Genomic DNA, 26,285 nt, shown 5'->3' with positions numbered 1-26,285 from the left:
GAAAATATTGTTGTGATCGGATAATAGACTAGTAGTTCTGTTGCTTTACATCTATTCAATTCACAACTAATACTATAAGTTATGTATGTTTAAAAAAAAAAATACGCTCAACAGCGAATTTTCCAATATTTACAAGATATCTTCTGTATATGTTGTATTTGATATGCGTTAACTAGTATTTTATTCACTAGTAATACAATAAACTGTAAAAAATGTAAGCACAACACAAACGTGTTAGTGAAACGAGCTTCAATTTGCCAGTTACATTTAAAAGATAAATATATGATATTCTCTAGGATGCAGTGGCAAACATGGAGGAAGATTATCAGGAATTCATAGGTGTTGCCTACGATAACACTGGTAAATACGTACTTATAATCTGGAATAAATGGATTTTATCGCAAATATACGGTTTGCATGTTCAACAAGTATAGAAAAGAGAATGTTCTTCATATTAATAAACACTATGTAGCTGTCTCCCTGTATTATTTCCCTTTAGTCCTATCCAGAAAATAATTTCTGAAACTTAAATTTTACTCAAACTTATTTGAAACTTAGAGTTTAGAATTTGTTCTTTTTTCTTGAGAATTGATTAACTAGTGTGTACACTTTGAATGACAGTTATGACCAAGCTTTATATATTGTGTGAAATGTCAAGATGTGTTATTTTGAAGCCATTGTGTCTATAACATTAACAAAAGATAAAAGCCCTGAACATGCGAAAAGTCTTTCCAATTATACATTTTTAAGTTTCTTAAAATAAGGTTTATGACACTGCTCGTGACGTGTGTCCTCTTATTCCGTTGTAGCTATTATTTTTTACATCTGTTGGATGAAAACCGTTTTACTTCATTTGAATTGGCATTTGCTTATGTTATATCTAGAATTTGGCTGGCTATATTAGACGAAACGCGCGTTTGGCGTTAATGCAAATTTTTTCCTGTTATCTGTGATGAGTTTATTTACATACCATATCCAACTATTTTCAAAGTTGGTTCAGATATTGAACAGTCATTACTTTTCTGGTTAAGAGTGACGGTTGAGCGCTCACAAGCATATTTAAAAAACTCACCTTTATATTATAAACTAAATGGATTGGCAGTGAATGCGATCACTCTGTGATTTTGTTGTTATCGCATTATGTAGGCGCGTTACTCACAACTGACTCATATCTGAGTACAACAGCTCATGTCTCCTTTTTATATTTCAGGATTTTCGTAATGTTGTAATAATATTGTGCTCTTTTAATACTTTAAAATATAATGTCGACTTAATTTAATACTATACTTTTATTGTTTTAGTGCTTATGTTTTAAATGAAAGTGATTGATGCTGTCTTTTCAAGTTGAGATCACATGACTTATCAAAAATAGAATTATATGGCCGTGCAAGTGAAATATGATTGTTTTTTCCTTTCAAAAACATATTTAACATATTTGTTTGACAGTACTCGTGACGTGTGAGCTCTAACATGTCTTATTCCGTTATAGATAAAGGAGAACACACGAAGGAAGATTATCAGGAATACACAGATGATGACTACGATTACACTGGTAAATACATGTTTATAATCTGGAATAATGGATGTAATCGAAATGATCAACTCAATTAACTAAGGCCGTTTGCATGTTGAACAATTATAGAAAAGATAATGTTCTTCAATTAATAAACACTATGTAGCTGTCTCCCTGTATTTCCCTTTAGTCCTATCAAAAAAATAATTTCTGAAACTTAAATTTTACTCAAACTTATTTGAAACTTAGAGTTTAGAATTTGTTCTTTTTTTCTTGAGAATTGATTAATAAGTGTGTACACTTTGAATGACAGTTATGACAAGCTTTAGATATTGTGTGACATGTCAAGATGTGTTATGTTGAAGCCATTGTGTCTATAACATTAACAAAAGATAAAAGCCCTGAACATGCGAAAAGATGAGTGTCGGTCAAAGTCTTTCCAATTATACATTTTTAAGTTTCTTAAAATTAGGTTTATGGAACTGCTCGTGACGTGTGTCCTCTTATTCCGTTGTAGCTATTATTCATATCTATTTGATGAAACAGTTTTACTTCATTTGAATTGTCATTTGCTTATGTTTTATCTAGAATTTGGCTGGCTATATTAGACGAAACGCGCGTTTGGCGTTAATGCAAATTTTAATCCTGTTATCTGTGATGAGTTTATTTACATACCATATCCAACTATTTTCAAAGTTGGTTAATATATTGAACAGTCATTACTTTTCTGGTTAAGAGTGACGGTTGAGCGCTCACAAGCATATGAAAAAAACTCGCCTATATATTATTAACTAAATGGATTGGCAGTGAATGCGAGCACTCTATGATTATGTTGTTATCGCATTATGCAGGCGCGTTACTCACAACTGACTCATATCTAAGTAACAGCTTATGTCTCCTTTTTTTATATTTCAGGATTTTCGTAATGTTGTAATAATATTGTGCTCTTTGAATACTTTAAAATATAATGTCGACTTAATTTAATACTATACTTTTATTGTTTTAGTGCTTATGTTTTAAATGAAAGTGATTGATGCTGTCATTTCAAGTTAAGATCACATGACTTATCAAAAATAAAATTATTTGGCCGTGCAAGTGAAATATGATTGTTCTTTCCTTTCAAAAACATATTTAAATTATTTGTTTGACAGTACTCGTGTGACGTGTGAGATCTAACATGTCTTATTCCGTTATAGATGAAGGAGCAAACATGAAGGAAGATTATCAGGAATACACAGATGATGACTACGATTACACTGGTAAATACATGTTTATAGTCTGGAATAATGGATGTTATCGAAATGATCAACTCAATTAACCTTGGCCGTTTGCATGTTGAACAATTATAGAAAAGATAATGTTCTTCAATTAATAAACACTTTGTAACTGTCTCCCTGTATTTCCCTTTAGTCCTATCCAGAAAATAATTTCTGAAACTTAAATTTTACTCAAACTTATTTGAAACTTAGAGTTTAGAATTTGTTCTTTTTTCTTGAGAATTGATTAATTAGTGTGTACACTGTGAATGACAGTGATGACCAAGCTTTAGATATTGTGTGAAATGTCAAGATGTGTTATTTTGAAGCCATTGTGTCTATAACATTAAAAAAAGATGAAAGCCCTGAACATGCGAAAATATGTGTGTCGGTCGAAGTCTTTCCAATTATACATTTTGAAGTTTCTTAAATTTGGTTTATGACACTGCTAGTGACGTGTGTCCTCTTATTCCGTTGTAGCTATTATTATTTACATGTTGGATGAAAACAGTTTTACTTCATTTGAATTGGCATTTGCTTATGTTATATCTAGAATTTGGCTGGCTATATTAGACGAAACGTGCGTTTGGCGTTAACACAAATTTCAATCCTGTTATCTGTGATGAGTTTATTTACATACCATATCCAACTATTTTCAAAGTTGGTTCAGATATTGAACAATCATTACTTTTCTGGTTAAGAGTGACGGTTGAGCGCTCACAAGCATATTAAAAAAACTCGCCTTTATGTTATAAACTAAATGGATTGGCAGTGAATGCGAGCACTCTATGATTATGTTGTTATCGCATTATGCAGGCGCGTTACTCACAACTGACTCATATCTAAGTAACAGCTTATGTCTCCTTTTTTTTTATATTTCAGGATTTTCGTAATGTTGTAATAATATTGTGCTCTTTGAATACTTTAAAATATAATGTCGACTTAATTTAATACTATACTTTTATTGTTTTAGTGCTTATGTTTTAAATAAAAGTGATTGATGCTGTCATTTCAAGTTAAGATCACATGACTTATCAAAAATAAAATTATATGGCCGTGCAAGTGAAATTTGATTGTTCTTTCCTTTCGAAAACATATTTAAAATATTTGTTTGACAGTACTCGTGACGTACATGTGAGATCTAACATGTCTTATTCCGTTATAGATGAAGGAGCAAACATGAAGGAAGATTATCAGGAATACACAGATGATGCCTACGATAACACTGGTAAATACGTGTCTATAATCTGGAATAATGGATTTTATCTCTCAACTAAATTAACTTAGGCCGTTTGCATGTTGAACAATTATAGAAAAGAGAATGTTCTTCAATTATTAAACACTATGTAGCTGTCTCCCTTTTTATTCCTTTAGTCCTATCCAGAAAATGATTTCTGAAACTTAAATTTTACTCAAACTTTTTAAAAACATATTTGAAACTTAGACTTTAGAATTTGTTCTTTTTTCTTGAGAATTGATTAATTAGTGTGTACACTTTGAATGAAAGTCATGACTAAGCTTTAGATATTATGTGACATGTCAAGATGTGTTATTTTGAAGCCATTGTGTCTATAACATTAACAAAAGATAAAAAGCCCTGATCATGCGAAAAGATGAGTGTTGGTCAAAGTCTTTCCAATTATACATTTTTAAGTTTCTTAAAATTAGGTTTATGACACTGCTCGTGACGTGTGTCCTCTTATTCCGTTGTAGCTATTATTATTAAAATCTGTTGGATGAAAACAGTTTTACTTCATTTGAATTGGCATTTGCTTATGTTATATCTAGAATTTGGCTGGCTATATAAGACGAAACGCGCGTTTGGCGTTAATGCAAATTTTAATCCTGTTATCTGTGATGAGTTTATTTACATACCATATCCAACTATTTTCAAAGTTGGTTAATATATTGAACAGTCATTACTTTTCTTGTTAAGAGTGACGGTTGAGCGCTCACAAGCATATGAAAAACACTCGCCTTTATATTATTAACTAAATGGATTGGCAGTGAATGCGAGCACTCTATGATTATGTTGTTATCGCATTATGCAGGCGCGTTACTCACAACTGACTCATATCTAAGTAACAGCTTATGTCTCCTTTTTTTTTATATTTCAGGATTTTCGTAATGTTGTAATAATATTGTGCTCTTTGAATACTTTAAAATATAATGTCGACTTAATTTAATACTATACTTTTATTGTTTTAGTGCTTATGTTTTAAATAAAAGTGATTGATTCTGTCATTTCAAGTTAAGATCACATGACTTATCAAAAATAAAATTATATGGCCGTGCAAGTGATTGTTCTTTCCTTTCGAAAACATATTTAAAATATTTGTTTGACAGTACTCGTGACGTGTGAGATCTAACATGTCTTATTCCGTTATAGATGAAGGAGCAAACATGAAGGAAGATTATCAGGAATACACAGATGATGCCTACGATAACACTGGTAAATACGTACTTATTATCGGGAATAATGGATGCTATCGAGATGATCGTCTAAATTAACCTTGGCCGTTTGCATGTTGAACAAGCAGACAAAAGAGAATGTTCTTAAATAAATAAACACTTTGTAGCTGTCTCTCTGTATTTCCCTTTAGTCATATCCAGAAAATTATTTCTAAAACTTAAATATTACTCAAACATTTTTTAAACTTGGATTTCAGAATTTTTATCTTTTTTGACGATTGATTAATTGATGTGTAATTTTTACGCATGTTATGGCCTTTTATTTTAAGTTAATGGTATAGACCAAATGTCTTCAAAATAACAAGTCTTGAAATGTAACACAATAGGTTAATATTGGTCACCTCTGTAATTCAAAGTTACACATGGTCTTCTGAAAGATACACACCAATTAATCAAGTGTATTATTTTCCCCGCCCTTACACAGGACCAAGTTCATCGTAATAATTTTGTGTTTGTATGTCTATATAGTCTGTCGCTGTAGTCTGTTTTACATTCAAAGATCATAAGACCCTGTTTTTTTATCTGTTTTAGATGAAAACTATTATAGCTCAATGTGGAATAAGCTACAAAAGACTGGCACGCAACAACGCAACTCCCAACAGGTAATTCCGGAGGTACTTACTCGCCTTGATCACGAGTCGGTTAGTACATATCTTAGATGTTTAAAAGACGGTAAGGAAAGAAGCAATGTGATTCGCCTTGTTATTGTTGGACGAAAAAATACAGGAAAGACAAGCCTTACAAAACGACTTTTAAAGGAATCAGTTGAAAATGTGCTGAAAACAAATGGAATAGAAATACATACACTGAAGTGCAGAGGCAAAGTAGATGAAGGGGACTGGATTTTCCATGATGGTAAGAAACATATTTCACTACCCCGATATTGCATATATATCTGTTAAACACTAAAACACGGCTGTCGTTCTTCAACTTCTAAATCTATGATAAAAAAAAAAGAAAAAAATTTTCAAAACATTACGTGGTTCCATCTTATGATGAGTATGTTTGAACAACTACGTTTGAAAATGTATCGTTTTTACAAAACTTCTTAATGTAGATTTTCAGTCAAATTTGCATTAACATAATGATGATTTTCATAATTACACCGCATATCCGTAGCAATTAATCTGTTTCAAAGTTTTATAACGTACGGTCAGTTTCAATCGTTTGTATGCACAGTGTTTACAAAACCAAAGAAATGAAGCAATACCCTAAATTTTATAGGAGCGAGTCCAAATGTGTTGACAGGGTTAGCAATATTTATAGAATAATCAGTGGACTTTTAAAGCTAGAACCCAACTATGCAGTTTCAAACAGATATTGGATAGTTTATTTTCAGTGTAACAACCTAGGATTGTACTAAAAACCAAAACCCTATTATAATACTGATTCAAACACAATGTCAATGTTAATTGAGAACGTTATAACCTAGGGATTTGATTTTTTATAGACAACATGCTTTTTCTAGATACCCCATTACGTCTTTTGTTTATTAGACATGACATTAATTTATGCTTTGAGACTCATGGGTAATTTTTCATATTGAATCGTTTACAGATCGTACGTATGAAAATGAAATATATTCAAGGCTTTTGAAATGCTGTATTGCGAAAAGTAAAGATAATCTTGCGCACGATTCAAACGTGTCAAAAGGTTACGTTTCGTCGGAAAGACCAGACGAGAGTGAGTCAGAAAAGGCTGACAACGAATTTAATGCGTGCAACCTTGAGGAAGCAGATGTGAATCCGACAACATTTTATCAAGCACAAGAAGTTCCAGTACCAGATTTTTACGATCTTTATGACATCGTGTATGCTGATATTGACGTTGAAGATACTGCACCAATCGCAATATGGGATTTTGCAGGGGACCGAGAACACTTCAATACACATCAAACCTTTTTTGGCCAGGAATCGATATATGTGGTTGTAACAAATGTGATGGACACTATTAAAAATGACGACCTAGAATGTAAGTTTATGTATACAAGCAGAATACAGTGTAACAAGATGATACATAGTTTTTCCACATGACATGTGTATCTTCCAGGGAAAATCAATCCAGAGTCATGTTTTTTTATTACAAAAATCCAATAAATATATCCAAAAATTGACAACCATGGCAGCAGTACGTGCCAAAGCGTCATCATTTTTTTTTAAAGAAATGATTGTGTCCATCTATTTACTCCCCATTTCTAATGTGATTTCGGTTAACATTGTCACAGTGTTATGCAGTACCAAATTTCTACGTGTATTTGTTGTTTAATTGAATCAATATTCATTTAAGAATAATTATCATATGTATTTGATAATTGAGTGTCGTTTGCATAACTGTGTATTCACTCAAATGACACCATTGATGAAAGAGAGAATAAAATATTGTGAATTTCTAGTAATTATGAAAAACAGATTGTAATCGACTGTTTGAATGTTGATATTATGTATATATAAACAAATATATGATATTCGCTCTATAAAACTTTATACCTAGAAAAATATTTTGCAGACGGTCTGGCATTTTGGCTTGAAACCATTCATTGCCATTGCAAGTTACCCGTCGACGTGGAATACCACAATGAATATCAGGAACCACCCGTTATTATTGTAGGAACACACAAAGATCAGTTTACAGTGAGTAGGATAAAACTTTCTATCATAAAAAATAAACATCTTTGAATATAATAGAGGCAAACACTTGTAATACAATACGAATAATTTGCTTGCGATATTATATCAATATATTAAACCCCATAGAATCTTTTTTGGTTAAATTTGTTTTGCTGCTACATATTTATGCATGTATGTTGACTTTGACATTGTTGTATTATTATGATAATATTTATAATGTAATTTGATTAGGGTTTTTCCGTTTTGAACTTTTCTCGGAGATCAGTATTTTTGTGATTTTATTTTTTTTAATTTATTGTCCACTAGAAAATCATCGGTACTTTAATTTATAAAATATGACGTTAAAAGGCTGACTCGGACTTTTACCTTATACTTGCATTGGTATTATTTGGGTCTCAAATCAAAAGAAAGAAAATTTAGAATCTGCTTAAATTTTGTCAAATGACCTTTTATGAACTATTAATTCTCAGGTTAAAAAATAAATAGGTGTCATGGGGCAAAATATTTTACTTTGCATTGTATTGAAAAACACCAAGGATTCCGAACATTTCACACTTATTCCAAATCCTCACCTAAGTACATCCTTAAATCATCAAGTCTGTTAAATACTATACTTCGAAGTTGTGTATGTATGTGTTTTAGTTTGGGTCCAACCAGTTTTACCTGTTTTGTAGGGAAACAACATTGACTGCAAGACAAAATTTCAGCGCCAAGTACATGAGATAGTAAGGAATTCCCAGATACGAAGAAATATACGAAAAATGTATGTGATATCTAATACAGATGATACGGATGATGAATTCGATATTTTACGAAGAGACATAGTTGAAATTGCAAAAAGCCGAAATCAGTGGAATATAACAACTCCCGCTAGATGGATCCAACTTGAAAAAGCCCTTGCTGGTGAAAATTTATACGGAAAACCTGTAGTTGCTAAACCAGACATTGCAGAAATTGCAAAACACATTATACAACCTATCACAGACGAAGAAGAATTAGAGCAGTTTCTCACGTATCATAATGGTATCGGAACATATGTTTACTTTTCGGACCTACCCAAATACGTCGTCTTAGATCCACAATGGTTGGCAAGTGCATTTGGATGCATTATAACAGCCAATCAATTCCAGATAAATTTGGTACACCAAACAGAGTGGGAAGAGCTAAGACAGCATGGACGTCTGAGCGAGAAACTTTTAAATGAAATTTTCCTTCAACAGGAGGTTAACATAAAGAAATACAGAATACACTTACTGAAAATCATGGAAAAATTTAACATTATTGTTCGGCCAAGAACAATGTCAGACACATGTGAAATTAATGAAGAAATAGACTACTATGTGCCATGTATGATCAAAAGCACTTCACTGAGCAACATCAACAACATATTTTATTCCTGCAATTCAAAGTCATCATGCCTTTGTGTTGAATTTGTTTTTCTTCCACCCGCATTTGCCACTCAAATACTAGTAGCCTGTACTCGATATTACACCGTTGCTAAAGGTCCACAGACAACTGATGGAAGACATCCTGCTTTCTTTAGAGATTTTGCAATTTACAATTTAGATGCTACTGGTTGCGAAAAGATCCTCATTGCTAATTATCGGAATGTTTTGCAGATGCAAATATGGAAATGGGGAGAACCAGAGAGGCGCTCGTATCACGATGTCAAGGCAAAGTTGATAGGAATCATAGAAGAGATGAAGGAGGTTCGAGCTCTGCCTAGTTTATCGTTTGAACTAAAACTTAAATGCAAATTTACAGACTACGAATGCCTTGATGGAATGGTTGAACTGAAGGTCATAAAACCACAGAAAGAATATTTTTGTGAAGAACATGGAAATACCCACAGTTCAGAGGAAATCTTCTTTGATTGGTTAGGAGAAATTGAGCAGGTAAAGATACTTAGTATTTCATTGACATGACATATTAAAGTTATTTCTATTCAATCACAAATTAAAACAAAAAGATCACTGCCTATCTATGTTTGTATCACATCATATTAAGCACTACATTTAATTGATCTTGTGTAAGTGTATAATTCTATTTTGTTTTTAATTTGAAACACATTTTTTTAATAATCAATGTAAGTGTATAATTGATATAAATTACAAAGTAAATTATTGTTTGTTGCAATCATATCTAGCAATGAAAGTTGTCTGTAATGAAGATCTTTTGCTTGTTGTTTAGCGGCTGTCGTCTTTGTTTTCTATAATCCTTTATGACTTTACTCATATTGAATAACATTAAAAAAAAAATAATTTGACTGTAAATATTCGTTCTTAAAAAAAATATAATGAATATTTAGTTTTCACTGCGCTTTTCTTCTCTCGTTAAGGATGAGACTGGTTAAAGATGTAATGTGTAGTTTCATTCGTCATCTTCCATCTGCTTTTATACACATGAATGTAGTTTTAACTAAGTAAATATGATTGTGAATTGTGTTTATAGAAAATCTTCAGCCGTGAGCAAATAAATGCAACAAGAATGGCCATCATCATTTTAGAAATTCTGACCAATGCATTATTTGACCTGTCAATCGCCAATAGGGGTGGCTTTCTCGTTAAACAAAGAGACGAGTGTGATATAACTTATCTCTATGCACAGCTACGAAAACAAAACAAGCATATTCCGAGCCATGGATGGGGAGGAAGGTGGTCTGATATTAAGAATTTCGACATTCTGATTGGTGACGATATTGAACGCATCAGGTTGTCCAGAAATGATATGGCTCACTCAAAGAAGTTCTCGTTGGATGACAACAAATACTATGAACTATGTGGTATTTTAGAGAGAGTCCTCCATCGTTTAGAAACCTATAACGGGAAAGGAAAGCTCTACACAGACCAAATGAAAAATGTGAAAAAGAAAGAGACAAAATTACAAGACTGGAAAACTTATCAAAAGAAAATAACTTACGGTAAGTAAGAATTCATAGAGGAACGGTTATCAGTTTGTGTTTAATGTGAGTAACAAACTCCGTACAGTGATTGTGTCATTTGGGATCTTTTCCCTTTACTCCATCACTTAATTTATGCGGATCGGTGCAGGAACTGCCGGGGAGTTTGTGTGAGTGAGTATTTGTTTGTATTTGAAAAAAATATTTTGCGAAGTAAACTTATCCTCTATTTACAACAAAACAGTTGCATTTATGATGAAAAAAAGAAAAGATATTGAATACAAAATACGGAGAGAGAAAACATGTTTTCCAAAAAAATTTCTCGTCAGATGTGCGCAAAGGAATTATATTTTACTCCAAGTGAAAGAAGGGTTTTATTGATCTTTCGACAATTGCTCCTCCTTTCTAGATAAAATATACCGATTTAAACTGCTCTTTAATCCAATATTTGATTTTTTTCTCAGTCAATATGTTGTTGTGGCATCGATCTACATTTGATTTAGAGAGCCGATGTGTAGTGGTTAGTGCATCGAACTACTAACACAAAGGTTCCTGGTTCGATTCCCGTTTGGGATGAAAATTTCAAGAACTCAATTTTCGGCTCTCCCTTGACACCATCTGCGAGTATGGTCTTGAGGAAACGATGATAGTCCGTCGGAAAGGGACGATAAATGGCTGACCCGTGTTAAGAGAGAGCCACATCTCTTGCACGTTAAAGACACCCTTGTAGATTTCGAAAAAGAGAAGGCTAATGCCGCTACAAGGCAGCACTCGCACCCGCAAAGTGGAAAGGGATTAATATAAGTTGCAAAACTTGTTTCCCAATCCACTATAAATAAATATGTTTAAACTAAATACATGTAGGAAATAAAACTTTTGATGTAATTCATGATCATGAAAACATCAAACATAAATTTCCATGGAACCTGTATCTGCATGTTAATACTTTTTTTTAAATAGAATTTCCAAGACTGAAAATGAAGCCTTCGTTCGAAGTGAAAATCGGTGGCGGATGCACACTCGAATGTGAAAAAGTAGTACCGTTGCCCGATGGTTCGACGGTATATTGGGTTAAGGAGAAAAACTCTAAAGAAGTAGAGCTGACAGTGGATGAGACCACATCAACTAAATATAAAGGATCGCAATTCGATTACCCATCACTTAATATACTTCGCGCAACAAAGGAAGATGAAGGACACTATTCCTGTAGAATACGGTATCCAGAGGAGAGCGCTGAAAGCATGGACGAAAATATCACATGGCCAAAGACATTTTTACATGTGAATAATTGTAAGTACCATGATATCAACGTACAAAAATAGATATGTACATGCAAATTAAATGCCTTGTATGGTACCCAATACACATGATACAATAAGGGCTTTGATAATTAACAAGAGCCGTACAAAGACCTACATGTACTCGCATTAACATCATTTGTTATCTGGTGGATATTTGTCTCAATGGCAGTCACACAATATTTTCTTATGACTCTTTTTTTTTTATTAAATTTAAATTCTAAAGTAACAACACAGTAGATTGAATTGCTATTATTAATTGAAAGAATTCATCATTTGAACTAGACATTTTTAATAACCAAAGCACAATTATAACGTCCACGTGACAATTAACTCAAAACATAAAAATGAAACTTAAATAAGGAATTTTTCATGATATACATAGATATCAAAAGAAACATCTGTATTTGTCACATAGCTGGATCCAGATTGGATGATCGTCTGTTGATGCATTAATGCAAATCGTCATTATTTGGATCAGTAGACATTTGTTTTTAAACCTTTAATGAGACGATACTCTTAAATTCCTCAGATTTAAGACCAACACAAATTGCATACCTGAGTTGAGATACAGACACGTCGCAAAATTAAATTAATATTCTTTCGAGTTCGATGCAAATCCGTCAAAAACTTTGGTGTCATGGAACACTGTTCGTGCGTTTTAGGATCATTGTCACTTCCTTTATCATGTTAAGCTAGTGGTTGGGAAAATATGGTGTCATATTTCACGAATTATTTGGCAATTGAATTCTTATAATTGACATTCTGAATTGTTGTCATTAGGAAACTATGATAAATTACCTACGGAACAAACATTATTTCAATTTTATACTGCACAATGACGATCACTAAGACGCTTGATGAACACGTTAACAATGCAGAGATTCAGGTGCCCCTCTTTCTAGTAAATGACGTCACAAGGGCGCGCGTAATTGATGATTTTATCCGGTGAAGTATCTAACTCTATTGGTGGCAATAAACGCAGAACGTATGCGGCGTGGATTTCCGTTACATAGCTTTTTAGACCTATCAATCAAATCTGTAAACAGGCACAGGCGTAATAGATACAGGAAACGTGTAACTCGATTTAACTTTGTCGTACGGATTTCAACGGTTGAGCGCTTGTTAACACCTGTTTATTTTTCTATTTTTTCATACATTTTCATTTTTCCGCCTTGTTCGTTAGTTTGAACAGTTTTTCGTTTAAATATTTCCTTTTTATTCGTATATGTACTTTTTAGAAATATTGTAGAGAAAGGTAACATATTCAGCGGATGTAATCGGATGTCACATACACACGCTTTATCAAGGTTTAAAGAACGAAGAACGATCAAATCAGAATTTGTACTTTGAATTTCAGCCTAATGTATAATGCTTTTACATTTTGTATTACTAACATGTATATATGTGATTTTTTATTGTTTGAAATTATTATTAACAAGATTTCATTAACGCTGTAGAATGTTTGGGAATATTCAAAGTCTAAATTAAAATTAGCAAATACTGAAGACTCCCGCATTGGGTTATTAATGAAGAAGAACTATATGTAATTTAAAATCAAACTATTGATGTCAAATGATCATGTATGATATAATTTTAATTGTATATCCCAGATTTATAACTCATCAAGAAACACACTAGTGTCTAACTCGTTAGAAATCATATCAGTTAGGTTTGATTGCATCGAAAAATATTATATTTTTATTATCTCCCATCCGTATAATAGTATATCCAATCATTGTGTAATATATACTTTAACCTTTATCCAGTTTAAAACAAAAATGTAGTTCAAAAAAACAAAAAGACAACACTACACTTACGGACCTGCATCCTGACAATACTTACATTTTGACTTTGTACAATATTTTTTTAAGAGATTCTTTATGACGTCTGTAAATTGAAATACGTATTCCCTAATATTTTTGAAAAATTACTTTAATATTGTGTTCAACAACTGTGATTACTCTTCTAACATGTCTAAGATCGGTGATATGTATCTTGAGCATTTTGCACTAGTTGTTTATTTTGTGTTTTGTTGTCGATCTAATGAGACAATGCATTTTTCAACTGATGTTTACAATTTGTGCATATGGTGTGCTTCCATACAACTGTTTAAAGTTAAACTTTCTCTTTTGTCTAAAATATTGTCCTCAAACGACGTTATTTTTACTGTCTTGATTTAAGTCATTGTATAAAGAATCCGTTATTGTCCCTATGATATTCTCTATTTCAAATTGCGATGAGATTAATAGTTATCAAAGGTACCAGGATTATGAATTAGTACGTCTACATCAGACTCATCAGTGACGCGCATATCAAAATAATCATAAAGCCAAACATATTGAAAAGCATTGAGGATCCAAAATTCTAAAAAAGTTGTACCAAATACAACTTAGGAAATCTATGCATTGGATAAGAAAATGTTTTTGAAAAACAGTCAGAAAACATTATCTATAAAGTGGAACAAAAAGTTAAAGAAAATAACTGTCATGTTAATCCATTAGACTAAAACTTATTTACCATTCATTAAGTAGTTTTCTGTAAGCTGTATATACTAAAATGCGGGTTTTTCAGTCTTTATATTGCTATGTGGTAGTTTGTGACGAGTTTTTGTGTTGCATCTACGTTAATATTTTTAATACTGTAAACCGGGTAGTTTTCGCGCCGTCTTTATTTCGCGATTTACTTACACGATCCCAATTCGCGTCGTTTTGAATTCGCGATTTCCCAGTGATAAATAGATAAATATTTTCATAAATGATTTGGAAAGTGAACAGCTTTACATATATAATAAAATCAAATGATAACATCAATCAGAAATCTTTTGTTTTCGGTTCATTAATTTTTAAGTAGATTAAAAGTTTAGCATGTTTCAAAGCTTGTAAAACACATAAAAAATAAAAGAAAAGTACACTTAATTAGGAATAAATGAAAACAAATAGCTGTCATGATTAATGCTAATTAATCGATCTTTTGATCAGATCAACGTGGTAGTAGATTCAACGAGGTGATACCTTTATACTGATTGACAGGTGTAATTTACATAATTTCAATTAGTGTTGTTTACATAACAATATCCGTAATGTTCGCTTCAGTGAAATAACTGATTTGAGTTAAAGACATATTTTTTAACATTGCTTTTTATTAAGAGAAACAGTTATATCTAAATTATATATTTGTCGTCTTCCAAATCAGTGTTATACAGTAGTCGTATAGATATTCTATTCATAAACATAGCTATAAAAGAATGTGATATGAGTGTCAATGAGGCAACTTTTCATTCAAGTCACAATTTGTAAAAGTCAATGTAATTAAAAGAGTTTTTCCTTGATATTTTCGCGGTCGTTTTATTTTCGCGGTCGTTTTATTTTCGCGTTTCACTTCTTAGGTAGCACTCCACAGTTAGAAAATAAAATTAAAAATGAGCCACAAAATGTTTTATCATTCCCTATTCCTGGATTTCTAATACATTAACCTAACTGTTTGTGTTGTACATGTGCATATGCATGTAATCAGTAACTTCCATAGATTTGATTTTCAAAAGTTAAAAGGGTGAAAATTAATTCCTTTTATGTGTATCCATGGCAACATTCTGCATTTATTTACCATAAAATATTGCAAAAAGGGGGTGAACATGTCACATATCCCCCCAAAATTTGGATCAAACTAGAATTTCAATGCCTTTGAGTGATACCTTTTTAGAAACTGTTTTCATAAATCTTCCTAATGATCAAATAAAAAATGGGTGTCTTTCGCCTCATTTTTTCGTAAAATCCAATCACAAAGTTTGGGCGATAAAAAGTTGGAAAAAAACATTACAATAATTGCCGGACCAATGTATGGTAGGGACATGCAAATACGGACTGTCATACAGAAAACAGCCTATATTACATACATTACATAACCTTGATGTTCATATAAACCCAATACAAAGGCTATTTTAATACTCAGCTATCCAAAAATTAATTTTATTGCACACTAGCTCTCATATTTGAAAAATCCACAGGGGCAAAAATGCGAAACTACACACCTAACTGTGGAGTGCTACCTTAAGGTGAAATTTTTCCCCTCCTGCCTCAATTTTTATTATATTTTCTGTGTTCTACTAGCTGTTACGATGAAAATGGTACCTTAGTTTTTAAAATTGGTTCAGTAACAAAGATTTTATGAAGGTTAGCAGTTGATGTTGAAAGGCGACAATAAGTGATTTAAAATTAAATGCTGGATCATAGTGAAAAACTTCAAGTCTGTCTCATTTTTGGGGTAAATTTCTAAAACTTTTCCCTTTATCTTATTTAAAATCATAAAATTACCTTAAAAGAGGACAAATTGTACAATTTTTAGGTATTTGAAAGCACTTACAGGTCAAATTTGCTGTAAATAGCATACCTAACCTTGGTTTAGAAGCTCTCAAGCAGGGTATAAAATTCTAACAGTACTGGCATCATTAAATTTAATTAATGCCAAATTATAATATAAAATCATGCTAAAAATGTTAATTTGACTTATTCGCGTTCAAAAATATATAGCGATACATTCTGAGGATATCATATAAAGCGCAATCTTTGGTTACCAGGGCGAAGCTAATGGAGTACAAATTTAAGACCGCAACATGTCTAAGTGTCAAAATGTGTATATTTGGTTGCTAAGGACAGTAAACAATAAAATAAACATAAATTGCATTCCTAGCAGATTTTTTACCTTCAGAACTAAAACAAGAACATAAAAGACTAAAGATTTGTGGTAAATTTTATCTTAAAAAATGCATTTCTGTGCTTTCTGATGTGCCATAAGGTAGCACTCCACAGTTAGAAAATAAAATAAAAAATGAGCCACAAAATGTTTTATCATCCCCTATTCCTGGATTTCTAATACATTAACCTAACTGTTTGTGTTGTACATGTGCATATGCATGTAATCAGTAACTTCCATAGATTTGATTTTCAAAAGTTAAAAGGGTGAAAATTAATTCCTTTTATGTGTATCCATGGCAACATTCTGCATTTATTTACCATAAAATATTGCAAAAAGGGGGGTGAACATGTCACATATCCCCCCCAAAATTTGGATCAAACTAGAATTTCAATGCCTTTGAGTGATACCTTTTTAGAAACTGTTTTCATAAATCTTCCTAATGATCAAATAAAAAATGGGTGTCTTTCGCCTCATTTTTTCGTAAAATCCAATCACAAAGTTCGTGCGATAAAAAGTTGGAAAAAAACATTACAATAATTGCCGGACCAATGTATGGTAGGGACATGCAAATACGGACTGTCATACAGAAAACAGCCTATATTACATACATTACATAACCTTGATGTTCATATAAACCCAATACAAAGGCTATTTTAATACTCAGCTATCCAAAAATTAATTTTATTGCACACTAGCTCTCATATTTGAAAAATCCACAGGGGCCAAAATGCGAAACTACACACCTAACTGTGGAGTGCTACCTTACCGCGAAAATAGCGAAAAAAAAACTACCGCGAAAATTTCCCCGTTTACAGTATAGAGATGTAACGTTGCCTTCGACCTTCGAGTTTAAATGTCTCATTTTTGTCTTCCGCGTCTTTATTTTTAGTTCAGTAGCAACAGCAGATGTAACTTACTAACACACCGTATGTCTGTAGTGATAGTATAACTAGATATTTGATGTTTATATTTCAATGCAAGATTTTGATGATTACTAGTTAAATGTTTGATGTGCATTTTTGTAACAATTAGAGGCTAATTCTTCATGTCACTGTTATATACATATACTTATACTTTATAAAATGAACAGTTTAATAGATTTTAATCTCTAAAGGAATGAGTTCTTGTGATTTTTATACCTCAACTACGATAGTAGAGAGGCATTATGCTTTCTGGACCGGGCGTCTGTTCGTTTGTCCGGCCGTTTCATCCGTCCGTTCGTTTGTCTGTCCCGCTTCAGGTTACATATTTTTGTCAAGGTAGTTTTTGATGAAGTTGAAGTCCAATCAACTTGAAACTTAGTACACATGCTTCTAATGATATGATCTTTCTAAATTGAATGCCAAATAATAGTTTTTAACCAAATTTCAAGGTCAATTGAACACAGAAAATGAAAGTGCAAGTTTCAGGTTAAAGTTTTTGGTCAATGTGTTTTTTTATGAAGTTGAAGTCCAACCAACTTGACACTTATATTGCATCATTTTGACTGTTTTAGTAAAAACCAAATATTTGTTTGTAAACGAATCAATTTTCCAACCAATCAATTTAAGGAAAGATAACTGTAGTAGGAAAAATTCAAACCATGCTAATACGATAACAATACTATGGAAGTAAAAAGTAAAATCACAAACATATTGAATTCAGACATGTCCGAGGTACATTCAAAACGGAAAGTCACTAATCAAATTGCAAAATCAAATGATAAAACACATCAAACGAATGTACAACAACTGTCATATTCCTGACTTGGTACAGGCATTTTCAAATGTAGAAAATGGTGAATTGAACCTGGTTTTACATCGCTAGATCTCTAATGTGTACGACAGTTGCATAAATTTCCATCACATTGACAACTATGTGTGAACAAAATGTCGCAAATAGGGGTACAAAAACAACACGGACTCCACTAAAAATTAAAACGTAATGGATACATAATGATATAGAAATATATATTTCATAATTTAGAAAAGAAAAAACTAGTTCTTTTAAATGTATGTTCAATCAAGAATATTGAAATTTAAAAAAAGATTAAAAACATGTTGCGGTAGATCGTGCCGTAAACATTGCTGAAATCATTGATGTTAGGGTTGCTGAAATCATTGATTAACGAGTAGTAGGGAGAAAAACAATATATAATTCCAAGTAAAATTCAAAATGGAAAGTTTAAACACATCACACTAATGTAAAACAACTGTTATATTCCTGACTTTGTTGGGTCATTCAAAAAACAAGCTAGGTACCAGTTGCAGACGTTAACTGTCAGTTTGGCGTTTTTTCTTTCATTTTAATGCGAAAATTTGTCTTTTCTAAGGATGAATCCCATTCATTTTTTATCATCATCACAGCAGCTATCCGTCCTATCTCATCACTGGATTTTGCTGCGTACGCATTCCCACCGACAGCTACACCTAGCTGTGGATGTATTATATCTATGTATGGTCGTTTGGTTGGGGTTGTTGTTATAACACAGCTATCACCATGGTAGGAAATCGGTATAACGCCTACAATAAAAACACAATTTATAAAACAAATAATGCAGATATAATTTAAGCTACATATTCAACATATGACCATTCATAACAGAGGGACGAAAGATACCAGAGACATTCAAACGCATAGATCGAAAATATTCTGACAACTTCATGGCTAAAATAGAAACAGATTCAAAAGCAAATAATAGTACCTTAGACACAACTTAGACAACTAAAGACTTGGCAACACAAACCCAACCAAAAACTTGGGTGATATAAGTTGCTCCAGAAGAGTTAACAGATATACATACTTATGATCCTTTTGTACTCGATTTTATACTGAATAAAATTAGTTAGTTAGTTACTTACTTACTAACCTTCAAGGTACTTATCTGATACACGCAATTGTATACAATAATAGTCTTTTATTCAAAATCTGTACAGTTGATATAATTTAGATCTACAAATATTATATTACAAGAAAGGGAAGAAACCATCGTGGTACTCGTGTCAATACAAATCCGATAATAAATCTAATTCGGTAGTCACATTCATGTAAGATGACAGGATTATAGTTGGACATTATGAACATATCCGCTTCAATCAGTGAAACGGATATTCGATACCACTCAACCAAGCCGTGATGGCATCTATAAAACTTACGAAGGGTTGATTTAAACGTCACCACTTGAAACTCTTAACAGCTTCATGTGAGTAACAACCCTCCATAAAAGAAATCAAGATGGTAGAAATTACAAACTCTAGAATAACGTATGAACTAGGAGATAAATACTTCGTATGTAGTCGCTGATGGAATGTTGCGATATAAAAATGAAAGATTCACAATAGGGAAGCTAAAATTATCTCTTATGTCGTAAAATCGAAACGGTTTGCTTTCCTCCGACCCTCAGTATCAATTTCTAGACGTAAGTCAAAATATGAGGCTGAATTAACTGTTTCTGTTGTATCTTTTATGTCAAGTTCGGGGTGGGATAGATGCGTCCAACAAAATCACCCACTTTTTAATTACTAAGTGTAGGAACATTATCTATATGGCGGAAATAAAAGTAAAAGAATACTGTTAACTTCTTTTCTCATGTTTAAGTTGTTTCCAAGATTTGTAATGTTTGGATTTTATTTCATCGTTTAGAAAATCAGTGATTTGTCGGAACAATCTTATGCTTTCAATTCATTCTTTTGGAAGATGGCGACATGCAATCTAAAGATTTAAATCTTCATGTTTTGTAATTTAGCAAAATAAGCTACTCCTCTTAACGCTTGCAATAAGATTTTTTTGTGAGTGTTCAACGATATCAGTCTGATATCAAAAATGTATCAAATGCCTAACATGTTAACCGATAGTTATAAATTCGAACATATAATAACACAATCTCGTGTTGTATTTATGGCACATGTCATATCAAAAATCATCCGATTTAGTAAAACAAAAACATTAAACAATAGAAACGTACCTTGAACGACAGTTTTGAAAAGATCAACTGTATCATTGACGAGTGTTTTGTCTCCATCACTACAATACCATTCCTTTACTTCCAAGCTACTGGTAAAACGTTTAGATGTAGCATGCTGTAAATGTCCTAGCTTTATATAGTACTTCTCTATAATAAGAATTTTTTAAAAGCTATAACTGCCTGAATCCTACACATACAATCTATTGCATTAGATGTGTCATAGAGAACAAAATTCTTGACAAACTAACTTTGTAAAGGTTTTAGTGTTTGAATAAGAATTAAATGCAACATATATTTGATAGAGCACGAATAGATGTGCCAACCTTCTAATTAAAAATTTAAGAAAAACGTGTAGATGCACTTTATCGCACTAGGCAAGAACTACTGATGTTTTACACTGTCGGGCGGGATCACTGATACCAGCATTATTTGCAATTCCATTTTGGTTTTTAGGCTTATCAATTATAACATTTTAGCTTTAATTTTTTACCAATCGTACCTTCTCAAAAGTATTCAAGAAACGTTTGATATGGGTTCTGCTAATTGTTACAGGTTTTACTGTGACATATGATTGTACACTTTTGTGTCATGTAATCTCTCGTGGAGAATTGTCTTATAATAAATCATTATTTTAAAGAACAATACTTAAGGACTATTTAAGGGAGCATAGATCTGAAAGAAAATTGGCGACATTATGAGATTTTGAAAAACAGCTAGGGAAGTCGGTAATGTAAATGAAGAAATTATTGAGTACTTTTAATAGTGGAATTCATCATGGTAATTTCAAGAAATTCTGCTTACAGATATAGGTATCAGATATCAGAATATGATTTTTTTTCTATATAGTACTGCATATTGATTTTGATAACAATATAAACGTATTTACACACTCAGACAACAAATACTAGTATAATGACTATTCTAAAAAAAAAAAAGACAAATGTAAAAAATGCACGTTTATATCGTAAAATTTTTGAAAAATCGTTTTTAAATTGTCTTAGTTTTTAAACCTGTCCATCAAAAAATAATACAATAGATGAAAATAGGTGATGCAAATATAAATGTACCATCTGGATATTTGATAGGCGGCAACATATACCAGTTGTAGTCACCATCTTTTGAGCGCGGGTAATCCTTCTTCCAATTATCGGCTCCTTTTCCGAAATATATTACAGCGGGATAATTTCTAAAAAAAAAAAAAAACATTAACAGAACTCTTTTTGCAAAGGATACTGATAATTGTTTTTTTAAATTAATATTTTTTAAAGTGAGAATACACTTGACTTTTTAGCAGTTGCATACTAAATTTGCCTCGTTTATTTGATAACCTGCTTTGGTGACTATCGAAGTTTTACGTATTAATACTAATAGAATATGAATGTAACTCTAAGAAACCAATATAACCACAAACAGAAGAAAGACTATAACTAAATTATGCATAATGACACGATTCTCCGTATTACAGAAAAATACAAGTCAAAATAATAATGATTTACAGAACTTTCAGTGTTTCAAGAGGGTGCAGCTTATCGTAATTTAACTATTTTATTTAATCACAATCTAACCTCATGTTCGTGAAATTATCAGCAGTTACTTCAATCATAGCAGTGGTAAGGGGACACAATCCTACGTCCAACTCTTTATCTACAGGAAGTAGATTTCTGAAAGCTGTAAATGCACCAGTGGCTAGTAGGACTTTCTTGCATAAGACTTGTTTGCCTGATTCTGTTATAGCATTCATTATACTATTGCCATCTTTTTCCATCTCAGTAACGTTTTCAACAATTTCATTGATGTATGTACAACCCTTGGATTTAGCTAGCTTAATTTGAGCACTGACCAAATGTCTTGCACTGATATGTCCGGCCTTAACTTCATATAAACCGTGATCTTTGTCAGAGAAATTTAAAAGTGGAAACTTCGTTTTGAGTGTCTCGTATGACAGTATCTCACTTTCCAGCTGTTGTTCCTTTGAAACCCTTTCATTGTCAATCATATATTTTGTATCCTTTCCTCCTGCTACTAATGATCCAACTTCATCATAAAAATATATTCCTAATTTCAAAATAAGATTAGAATGTAGTGACTAAAACGTACCGAAAGATCAAGTTACAGTAAATGAATCATGCCATAAACTTCTATAATATTTTGATTACAATTACTTTAATGTATTAATTAATCGGTGACGATATTGGTTATAAAAAAACGTCGAAAAAAGACTTTTTATTGATTTATATAATGACTTATGCCTTCCCCAACTGAAGTATACAAATATTTCACAATATCAAGTGGAAATATATTTTTTTCACAACACATCAATTTGTATCAATCATCTATAATGGTCTAAGAGAACACCTAGGTACTTTTTTAAAATAGTTTAGATAAAGTTTTAAATATAGATTTTATGTGAATTATATTCAATTATTAAACCATTCTGAGGATGTTTAATCAGTTATATTGATCCTTCTTTTTTACTTTTTGTTTACATGTTTTCTTGTACATGTCTGTCCTATGTTTGTTGCTATATAGTTGTCTTATTTTTGTTATTTTGATATATAACCTCGTACTGTGGTCCTTTATAGTCAGTGTTCCCATTGGTAATCATACCAGATCTAAGTATTTGTTTATTGGTGATATTTGATTATACAAAGACAAAGACATATACAATGAAATAGACACAAATATGGCAATAAAGGATCAGTTGTTTATTAATAAATAATTAGCAATGCGAATAGTTACTACTGACATGTCATTGTATTGATGGAATACAAAAGGAATCCTACGAGAACGAGTGTCCTGTCATAGCGTGGTATCAATATCGCTGTTTCAGTTCATAGCTGTTAAAACAATCCTCTTGTCTATATATAGTATGATACAAGTGAGAGGTTTGTCTAGTTATAAAAACAGGTTCAATCCACCATTTTCAACATGAGAAACTGCCTGTACCAAGTCAAGAATATGACAGTTGTTATCCATTCGTCTGATGTGTTTTAGTTTTTTGATTTTCCATTTGATTAGAGACTTTCCGTTTTGAATTTATCTCGGAATTCAATATTTTTTGTGATTTTACTTTTTAGTGAGATATGCCAAAAATATAGACACTGTATAAATTACGGAACTATGTTTAGCTGATACAGAGTGGTCATTACCTGAATCACTTTCTATTTGTCTGTACCTTGACATAGAAATACGTGCCATCTGTGTCCAGATGGGGTCATGAGCTAAACATCTCGCAATTCTTCCCTCATCATAGTGACATCCAAATATATCTCTCTTTCTATTAACATCCCTTTCCTAAGACAATCAGTTTCATGTTATTTGTTAGCTTGTTTTCATTTTAAAGATAGCTCATCTTGTTTTATTTTATCTCAATTATTTCCATTAAATTGAAACACTCAATTTTATTCAACTATTTTAGTTTCAAAATATCTGTGATATGTTCTATTGAAACTAAATATAATGGACTGCTAGTGGCTACGCTGTCCGATGCATGGTTTTAGCTTTCTCATCCATTGCTTCCCTAATTGATTTTTTTCCTTACCTTATGTTGCATTTATCTCGTGCTTGCTTGGTCCTATCTTGACTTGATTTATGTAAATTAAATAACATTATATTTTTGAATGCCTTACAATGAATATAACTGCATGCTTATATCTACATCATTTAAACTCTTGTTGATATTTGTTTATTTGGCCATCGTACCTCATTTTCATATCGATACAAAAATATCATTTTCTGTTTATTTCAGACATGAATAGATGAACTCAAGAATTGATGTCACAGAATAGAAGTTCCTTCATAATATAAGTTCCAAATGGGAAAATATTCTGGAATATTATTTCCACAGGAATAAATATTACAAAATTTTACAGTAGATATTCCTAACGGAATAAATAGTATGGAATATTTGTTCCATCAGGTACAGGTATTATGACATTGTTTATATCAAAGTTTCCACTGGAATTTCTGTAAGGTGGAACAAATATACGTTGACACCTGGTCTTAATCCCATCAATCGTCGAATCGCACTTATGCTATAAGCCTGGTATCTTTGATAACTATTTTGTTATATTAAATGTATGTTATTTTGTGAAGAGTTTCACATGTCAACCGCTCTTCGGTGTAGTTGTAGTCTTTGTTGACACATTCCCCATTTCCATTATCAATTTTATCATAACATTTTCAATAAGTTTTACATTGCATCCTAACGTTCCAGAATATGCATTGTATTAAAAGAATACATATTTACAGTCTTTATAATACCTTTGGTTCTTCTGGTCCAACTAAACAAACACGACCCCATTCTGATGCATATTTTGCTACTGCAGACCCTATCATTCCAGCTCCAACTACACACAAATCATACACATCGTCCTCCATTTTGATTCACTTAGAAATATTATCACATATTCAGTTGGTAAACAACCCAATTAAACATAATATCAAATTACGTAACAATAACACTTTAAAGTTCTATTGTCATTTGACCTTGAATTGAGTAAAGTAGATTCTAATTAAAGATTCAGTGTAAATCTATTTTTAGACATTAAAACAACAACATTCTTTTTTCAATTTTTCTAATTCGAATGCAATGATATTATTGAGACCTTACCATTGATCGTAGTATTGATCAGTGATTTAGTGGTCATTATTTAGATTACTGCAAACTATATAAATAATGGTCTCTAATTAAGAAAATCTGCTTATATGTCAAGTATATTAAAATGTGTGTATATAATTATTGACAATTATACATGTACGATACACAAAAATTAATGTATTCAGTCTGTGAATATGATACTCCCATACTATTCTACAATTTTAGCTTTAGTTATTTGTATGTCATGAAATAATCATTCATTGTGTCAGTATTGATATTCATTGTAATTATCACCAGCCCAGTAGTCAGTACTTCGGTGCTGACATGAATATCAATAATGTGGTCATTTTTATAAATTTCCTGTTAACAGAACTTTGATTTTTTCGAGAAAAAAACTAAAGATTTTCTTATCCCATTATTAGCCGTATTTGGCACACCTTTTTCGAATTTTGGATTCTCAATGCTCTCCTACTTTGTACTTGTTTGGCTTTATAAATAATTTGATATGAACGTCACTGATGAGTCTTATGTAGACGAAACGCGCGTCTGGCGTACTAAATTATAATCGTGGTACCATTGATAACTATTTCTAGGTTTCAGCTTCTTGAATATTGCTTACTATTGTTATACGAGTTTAATTCATAAACTCATCATAAATATAAAGATTAAAAAAATATATTTGCTCCAGACGCGCGTTTTGTCTACAAAAAAAATCATCAGTAACTCTCGAATCATAGAAAAGTTAAAAAGGCAGAATACGATTCTGAAGTTTAAAAGCATTGACGACCAAAACTTCGCAAACGTTTTCCCAATACAGCTCATTTAAAGCGATGAGATCTTGATATGCATTTCATCATAGGAATCTTTTCTGTATGTTTTAAATGTTCTGGTTTGGTCTTTTTGTATCTGTTGGTTAAACATGGTTTTATTTACATTGTTATAAACTCATTTTGATACAAAATAATCGTCACAAATGTCCCTA

At 31.9% G+C, this 26,285-nt stretch overlaps 2 protein-coding genes across 3 annotated transcripts; one reads left to right on the top strand and one right to left on the bottom strand.

The window, feature by feature from the left end:
- Window positions 1-5,785: 5,785 nt before the first annotated feature.
- On the top strand, window positions 5,786-13,958 carry LOC134692909 (uncharacterized). 2 transcript variants are annotated; one of them, XM_063553544.1, is made up of 7 exons: window positions 5,786-6,096; window positions 6,799-7,212; window positions 7,747-7,871; window positions 8,543-9,763; window positions 10,320-10,788; window positions 11,728-12,057; window positions 13,318-13,958. In XM_063553544.1, coding segments are annotated over exons 1-7 (2,865 nt in total). In that variant the 5' UTR covers window positions 5,786-5,792; the 3' UTR covers window positions 13,320-13,958. The 2 variants fall into 2 exon arrangements, with proteins under 2 accessions (XP_063409614.1, XP_063409611.1); XM_063553541.1 differs by having other exon boundaries at window positions 13,307-13,958.
- Window positions 13,959-18,695: 4,737 nt separating this feature from the next.
- LOC134693095 (N-methyl-L-tryptophan oxidase-like) lies at window positions 18,696-25,177 on the bottom strand. Its single transcript, XM_063553800.1, has 6 exons — window positions 24,967-25,177; window positions 23,853-23,997; window positions 22,269-22,758; window positions 21,771-21,889; window positions 20,704-20,850; window positions 18,696-19,261 (listed from the first exon to the last, which is right to left on the bottom strand). The coding sequence occupies exons 1-6, from the start codon at window positions 25,081-25,083 to the stop codon at window positions 19,020-19,022; spliced, it is 1,260 nt and encodes a 419-aa protein (XP_063409870.1). The 5' UTR covers window positions 25,084-25,177; the 3' UTR covers window positions 18,696-19,019.
- Between the last annotated feature and the right edge of the window lie 1,108 nt (window positions 25,178-26,285).

Source organism: Mytilus trossulus, chromosome 12 (assembly GCF_036588685.1).
Source record: "Mytilus trossulus isolate FHL-02 chromosome 12, PNRI_Mtr1.1.1.hap1, whole genome shotgun sequence".
NCBI lineage: Eukaryota > Metazoa > Mollusca > Bivalvia > Mytilida > Mytilidae > Mytilus > Mytilus trossulus.
The sequence above is the reverse complement of the archived record's forward strand: the minus strand, read 5'-3'. Positions and strand labels throughout refer to the sequence as shown.